Source organism: Rhinatrema bivittatum, chromosome 4, assembly GCF_901001135.1.
Source record: "Rhinatrema bivittatum chromosome 4, aRhiBiv1.1, whole genome shotgun sequence".
NCBI lineage: Eukaryota > Metazoa > Chordata > Amphibia > Gymnophiona > Rhinatrematidae > Rhinatrema > Rhinatrema bivittatum.
In genome coordinates this window covers 435,670,133-435,678,001 of record NC_042618.1, presented here as the reverse complement: position 1 = coordinate 435,678,001, position 7,869 = coordinate 435,670,133, and the positions used below count along the sequence as shown (strand labels likewise).

Genomic DNA, 7,869 nt, shown 5'->3' with positions numbered 1-7,869 from the left:
GGGATAGGGAATATTGCAACAATAGTAAGTAGGAAGTGTTGTGCCCGTCGGTCTCAGACGGCTGCGATATTTGCTGCTCACCTCTCTTTTTCCTGCTTCAGCAATTCTCAAGGCCATGGCGGCCTAAGCCTGCAAACACCGCCTTCCTCAGCGTCCCATCCACCATCTTGTCAGGGATTACTTAGGGCACGCGTGCATGCCAGGCCCTCTCTTATCCACGTCACAGCAGGAACCTCGGGGGGCGTCCCCTCCGCATGACGTCACCCGCCAGAAGTATTTAACCCATCCAGCCTATGCTTCCTATGAATTAGCAAGGACATCCTTCCTGCTTATTCCACTCCTATCGGAGACGCTCGCTTCGCTACCTGAACTGCTGTCTGAACTTAGAACGCCTTAGGTACCCGCTCCTCGGGGGCCTTGTTACGTTCTGGCTATCCGCTCCTCGGAGGAGCTTCCTGCTTAGAAATTCCTGTCATCCTTATTCAGGACACCGCCAGTTCAGCTTTGTGAGTACTATCATCGCTTCCACAATCTTGCTGACAGAACCGCCGGTGTACTCCGTGCCTCAGGCCACTACTGTGCTCATCCCAGCTACCTTCCTACACTCCAGAGTAGGTACCATCATCTACTTCGCTCTGCTGCCCCTCTCTGAACTACTACTTGCTGATCCTCTGCATACCCCGCGCTGCGGGCCACTACCGGATCCACCTTAAGGTACATCATCTTGGGAGGTGTTCCCTGGCGTACCCTGCTCTGCGGGCCACTACCAGGGATATCAACATTGAGCAACCTTACTCAGCTGGACTGTGTCTTCCCTCCATGCTGTGGGTATCACCCACGATTCCAGTACAATAAAGTCTCTCCGATCTGTGTCCTTCTCTGCTGAGGCCACGCCCATCGTAGTTAGTCCCCACAGGGCTCTGCTCTGTGGGTGGAGTCAGCTCTCATTACAATCCAGGGTCCACAACCTCACCAGATTACAACAGGAGCAACCACAGAAAAGCAGTATTTTTTGTTTTGAGCCCTTGACATGTGGGAAGACTTTATGCCTGCACCAGGGCAAGTTAAAATTTTACAGATTAAAAAGCAAGCCTTGGGCACACAGGGATTTTTTGAAGTGCGAGGTAATAGCTAATAGCTTCATCTACATGGCATTTACATGTGATGAGTGCTAATAGCTACGCCTTTATTTGGACACGTGTTTTGGACAAGCTGATCCCCTTATTGCATTGGGGGTTATAACGCGCATATAACACACGTGTCCAACCACTTGTTAAACTGAGCGCACTTTATTGCATTGGCCCCTTAGTGACAGAGCGCAGGTGATGAAAGCGAGTAGTGAGAGAGTGCTGGGATTGAAAGCACTGTCTCCTTGGTGAGTCCAAGTGTACAGGAGGACCAGGATTTATGGCAGCATGAGATGGGAGGCAGAGGCATTGCTGCTCATAATTAATATAGAGGGTGTTAGGAAAGACACAACCCCCCCCAACTGTAAGCTGTTGCATGGTTACAGACACACAGAAGCAGCATGCTGCTAAGAGTCCTAACTACCCTATATGTATTGGGGGGGGGGGGGGGATGCTTCTAAATCAAATTGGAACCCTTTATGAGAGAGAGAGAGAAAGAAAGAGATCAGGTGACGTCTCCATCTAGGGCGGCTGGACATCCTTCCACCAATATCAACCAGCTCCTAATGTTACACTGGAACACTTTCATTACTGTGACTAGTGCATTTTACATCTCAAGTGCAATATGACACTTGATTTATGGTGATGGTTATCGGCCTTTATTTTTAATCACTCGTTATTATTTAACTGAATTTTACTTTTATTTTTTTATAGTCACTTCAAAGCGGATTACATTCAGGATATTATAGATACCTGACTGTATACATTTAATATCTTTAATACTTTACGTTTAACTCTTTTATTGCTTTATATATTGATAAACGCAGTGCATATATAATTTAGACTGTGATTAATTACATTTTTGTCGCCTATTTAAAAATAAATAAAATATCATAATATAATAATTATTAGTAGCACTAATTCCTCGGCCAACAGACTGAAGCAAGGCCACTGGGCCAGAAAACATTCTTTAGCTAGGGGGGGGGGGGGGGAAAAAGCACTGGAAGAATAAAGCTGCAGGGGAACCAACGCAGGCCTGGGACCGGCTCTCTGCCGCCGCCTCCAGGGCAAGAAAAGCCTCGCCCCAGCGCGACGTGTCACACGGTTCGGGGGCAGCGGAGAGGCGAGGCGAGCCCAGCCGCTAGCACTCCCACATCGCTCGCCGCCATGCCCGCTGTGGACAGACTGCTGCTGGAAGAGGCTCTGCAGGACAGCCCGCAGGTAGGAGAGGGGAGAAGCTTCCGCTACCCCCCCGACCCGCAGGACCTCGGCGGGCCGCGCCTGCTCCCTCTCCCCCGGCGGTGGCGACCCGCGGGGATGTGCGCGGGGCGGGACACGGGCACGCGCCGCCGGGGGGAGGGGTGCGGCGCGGCGTGAGGCCGGGGGATGCAGGGGGACCGGGGGCGGTTGTTTTGTTTTTCTCTTCACGTGTGGGGAAAGGTTTATTATTATTATTATTATTATTTGTTTGAGTATGTGAGTGTGTAAACTCGACGGCGGAGGGAAAAGGGAGGCCGCCGCCGCACTAAAGCCCTCCCCCTTTCCCTATAGCGCTCTAGGAAGCGCTTCGGGCATCCCTCCCGCCCAGCGCCTAGGTCAAGACGTGGCCCGCTGAGGGGGAGGGAGCGCCTTGTTTTTGTGGTGAGTCGGCCGAGCAGGATCCCCGCCCAAATGTGATAGGTGCGCTCTTTTAGTCCTCGCCTTGGACTTACCGCTAGGCTTTTCCCAGTCTCGGCGCTGCAGCTCCCTGCCGACCCTAGCTCTGTGCGGGGGCAAGCCAAAGTGACATTTACACACATTAAGCTCTCCACCCCCCCACTTCTGTGCAGTTTCAACTTCCCAGTAAAGCAAGCATTAACATTATTTGCTAGCCTTGTTCAACCATTCCTTCTATATGGATATGAGAATAAAGTCTATGCAAGAAGGGACAGTCTCAATATAAATCTTGCACTTCCAGTTCTGTAACACAATCTGTATCCATAGAAAATTCCCCCAACAATAGACCTAGGAATTTGACCCTTACAATTCACCATGCAAAAAAAAAAAAAACCTTTAAAATTCATTTGTCACCTTAGTAACAGCAGCACCAGCATCTTCCACTGTCCGACACATTGTGAAGTAGCACACCTGTCATCCTGTAACAACCCTACCTATGCAGCAGTGGAAATATTACACCAGGCCCTAAGACAGCAATAAACCTCCTATTAGAAAAACAGAACAAGTCAGGCTGCTATAGATCCCTCCACAGAAACTACATGCTACCAAAATACCTCACCTTGCTCACACACAGATAGACCCTCCCCAAATACAGAAGAGAACATAAAGTACAAATAGAAACAGGCAGACAAGTGAACTGGAAACTGCAACAAGCCAGATTTGGTATGCAGTGCAACAATAGAAAAAACGGAAACCGCCATTCATCATAAAAGAAACAATAAAACAAAGAAGTATAAAACATGAACCATACTAATAAAAAGCATAAATATTTCAAAACGTCTGGGGCGGCATATTCAAAGCGCGTTCAGTGCTTGATAACCAGATAAACTGGACTCATCCAGCTCTCTGCTGGGCCCCTGACTATCCGCATAAAAAATGGGCAGACAGTGGGTGGATCAGGATGGTGCTACTTATCTGGTTAAGTTAACCGGATAAGTAGCGATATTCACTCTTATCCGGTTAAGTTAGTCAGGTAAGATAAACCAGCTCTATGGTTGGTCTAACATAGCCGGATATGATTTATCTGGCTAAGTAATGATTTGTGCGTGGATATTCAGCGGCATAGTCATGCGGCAAGTTATCCCTTGTAACTAAGCCAGATATGTTATATCTGGTTGTTACTTAACTGGATACAGCTGAACATTGGGTCCCTGATGATTAGAATAACATCCAATAATTAAAAACTCATTAAATATTTAAAAATATGATAGACCAATAAAATATTTCAAACTAGCAGACACATCAAATAACATCTACTTAAAAAAAAAAGTAGCAGACGCGCACACACACAAAGGGTCACAGGCAGGCATTCTGTCGTGCACACGCTGGCAAGTTAATCTCTCACACATGCAGGTAGGTTACCTGTCGCTCCCAGGCCAGGCCAGGCCTGGCCTCTCCCTCTTCTTTTCTCAGCCACCGATGGCATGGAATCCATTGGTGGCTCCTCCAGGGCTTGTCCATTTTCTGCCGGTGCCGCATTGGGGGAGGCAGGCAGGAGCGCCTTCCTCTGCGTCTCCTTGTTTGCCGGCCCCGTGAGTGTATTCAAAACTCACCGGTCTGGCATTTTCTCCATGCTGATCCCCACTTCATTGCGAAGTCAGCATACAGGACATGCCAACCCCGAGGACAAGCAGCAGAATGGCTTTAACTTTTCTCACATGTTGGATCTGGGTCTGGGTGGCACACGGGCCGAGGTACAGCATGCACAGCAACCATGAGGAAGTGTGAGGTACTGTGCACGTGTGCACCTTAGAGGTAAACAACCCTAGTCTGAAACTGGAGTGGCAAAGGGCTGGCAGGCCATTTTTGGGGGCAGGTGCCAGCTTGTTCTTCCTCACCCACCTATCTAGTACCACAATTCTCTTGCCCCCTTCCCTTCCCTTCCCTTCCACCACCACTACTGCTCTCTTCTTTCTCTTTCCCATTCCCCACCCACCATCGCTGCTTTCTCTCCTTTCCACCCCTTCCATCCAGTGCAGTGACACACTTCCCATCTTCCGTCCCTGTACTATTGCTTTCTCACTTCCTTCCCATCATTAGATAACATCTCTTCAGTCCTTGTTACAGTTGTTCTTCTCCTTGCCATTCTTCTATCACCCAGTACCACACACTCTCCTTCAATCATCCCCCACCCAGTGCTTCTCTATCCTTCATCAGGTACAGTCACTCTTTCTACCTTGTGATTCTTCCCAGTACCATCGCACTCTCTCTTCCATCCCATCTCTTCCTTTCCTTGCTCATTTGTGTCTTCTCCTTGCCGTCCTCCCACCACCAAGTGCTCCTGCGCGTGCTCTCTCTTCCATCCAGCATTTAGTGCTGTGGCTTTCATGCCTCTTTCTCCCAAAAAGTGCCACTGCTGCCTTTCAGGGCAGGTTCTTCCATTAGGCAAATTAGGTGGTCACCTAGGGTGCCAAAATGTGGAGGAGGGGAGAGTGGGGTGGCAGAAACATCCAGGTGCCACCTACCCACTTTTAAAGCACGGCACCTCGAGAGAGAAAGTAATAGATGCTGGGTAGATGTTAGAAGGTGGGGAAAAGAGACCGTACGGAGCAGGTGAGGATGGGGTGGAGAGAGAGAGAGAGGATTCTGGTCAGGTAGGGAGTGGAGAGAGAGAGAGGATTCTGGTCAGGTAGGGAGTGGAGAGAGAGAGGATGCTGGATACTGCAAAAAGGGGGCAAAGAGTTTGAGGTGATGCTGTCACGCTGAGCAGGGAGTAAAGAGATGAAAGGGAGGGGAGAAGAACAGGAGTGATGCTGGGCACTCTGGACAGGGGACAAAGAGAGGGGGATGCAGGACTTAGAAGAAGGTGAGCTGGATGCCGAGTGGGGCGAGAGAGCAGGGGGGATGCTGTGCCACACCTGCCCTCGATAGGCAGCTATGTAAGTGGGAAGGCACGAGCGTAAAGGTTGGCTTAAGCTGCCTAATACCCTTGCAGCAGCCCTGCTGCTTCCTACCCCCACCGTTTGCTGCCACTCTCACTCCTCCAGCCAGTTTAATGCATTGCTTGACTAGCATTTGGAAGCCATACCCCATGAGGTCAAAACAGAATGAGCTCTTGACATGCTCATTTTGGTTTGACCTGATAAAGGAAATATAGCTCTGAAAAGCTGGTCAAGAAATGTTTTAAGTTAATCGCATGTATATTAGCCTTTCTTCTTGTGCATCCCACCATCTGAAAAGTAGTTCTAGGTTAGTAGTGCACGTATTGGTGGTGGTCTTTATCGCTGTTTATAACAAGCACTACTTCTGAAAATGTCTTCTACCATTTTCTTTCTGTAGTCTGCTAGTTATATTTCTGAAGCAGCAGGACCACTTAGTTCGTCACAATATATTCTCCCTTTCTAGAGTATGTGCCCTTCACGTAGTTCTCAATTTTTTTTCTCACACACATAGTGACGTAGTAAAGACGGCAGAAACAAATACCAAATAGTCCTTCTAATCTTCCCAGCAAGTTTCTTATGTTAGTAACTGCCGCTCCATGTAGGTTACCTGCAAGCCTTATGTTAAGGGTAGTGATATTAACAATCAAAACCAAGCAGCTGTCAAACCCATAGCAACATTTTTACAGGATGAGCAGCCTTCCTGATAACTCATAAAATGCTACTGGGGGAGAAAGACTGATGTGCACGGACTGGGAGAAGGACCTTGGCGTGATAGTGTCTGGTGATCTGAATGGCTCATACTTTAGCATTCTCCTTGCTTATTTTGTGATAAGATATTTAGATCTGTTTCATGGCCACTGGCCCCTGCTTTTCAATAATTTCATTCCCTAACGCCTCATTCAGCTGCGGCATTCATGATTTTTACAAATCGAGGTGAGGGCCATGAAGCCAGCTGGGGCAGCTGAAGATGATCCTTTATGGCGGGTCTTTTTAATTTTCTGCAAAATCCAAAATGCAGAGAGTGGTTAAAGAAGGAGCTTTCAGAATCTTTCCACTTCACTTCGTAGGTCACAATTTAAAACTAAAATCAATATGAAAAAAGTTATTTAAGTTCATATTTTTATGGTAAGTGGTTTCCAAATCATTAAAAAAAATTGTTGGTAATCTTTCTGCTTTAAGAGACTGAACGTTTTGGTGGAATCACTGATAATCATGATATCTGACAGAGGAATTTGTGTGATTTTGAAAATTCATATATAACATCTTTGAATTTTTTTTATAGTGGGGTAAAATTGTTTCCACAGTTATCAATAAATTGCAAACCAATGCAAAAAAAAACCCCATTTCCCCCCCCTGCTTATTTAGCAAGAAATATTCTTGTTTTAGAGAAGGTTGAAATCTTGGGAAATGATGGCTGGGGCTGCCTGCTGAAAAGGCAGCAGTGTGTAAAGTTGAGAATAACATAAAGATCCCCCTGAGATGCTGCTGGTGAGAGGAATGGCCTCTTTTTTTTAATCTGCCTTGAAACAGCGGTTTCATCAAAGGCAGCCAGTTGACATCAGCCATCTGGCACAACAGGAACTGTAGTAAAAATCAAGGCATGTATAATTTAGGAAATGCACCAGACTACACATAGAGAAGCAAGTGCAGGTACTCCTAGGATAGGAAGAGGATCCCGGATATCTAACACACAAACGAGGAGATGTGAAAATGTTTCATGACGACCAGTCTGCTGCTTTGCTACAGAAGTTTATATCTCAGGACAAGGCAGCTTTCAAAATGTTCTGTAAAGCTACCCTGTCAACTTTTTCTTCTCTAGAGAGAATTTACTTGTGTGGCAAGTTGCTGTACTTCAAAGTATGTGATCAAGTACTTATAGATCAGTTATGGGGTATATGTACCTGAGGAGGTACTCGGAAGCCTGTCAGGGGTACACAGCAAGGCCACCATTACAGCACACACGAGGAGAGCCTGACCTACAGGAGACGGTTGCCTGCCAGTGTCGCAAGAGCCACCCTAACTGCTCTCAGCGAACCCATTGTCAGAACCGATTTGCACTTCCTCCCACCTCCCTGAACACCTGCATTGTCTCCCAATCTCGCAAGAGGTGGGAAGCAGGCATAAGTACCACCTTTAGCAGGAGA

The 7,869-nt window shown here is 47.4% G+C and overlaps 1 protein-coding gene across 1 annotated transcript in view; it reads left to right on the top strand.

Moving 5' to 3' along the window:
- Window positions 1-2,135: 2,135 nt before the first annotated feature.
- APPL2 (adaptor protein, phosphotyrosine interacting with PH domain and leucine zipper 2) overlaps window positions 2,136-7,869 on the top strand; it is a 92,778-nt gene continuing 87,044 nt past the window's right edge. The window contains exon 1 of the mRNA XM_029601533.1: window positions 2,136-2,348. Within this exon, the coding sequence (XP_029457393.1) occupies window positions 2,295-2,348 (54 nt within the window). The 5' untranslated portion in view covers window positions 2,136-2,294. The remainder of the gene's footprint in view (window positions 2,349-7,869) is intronic.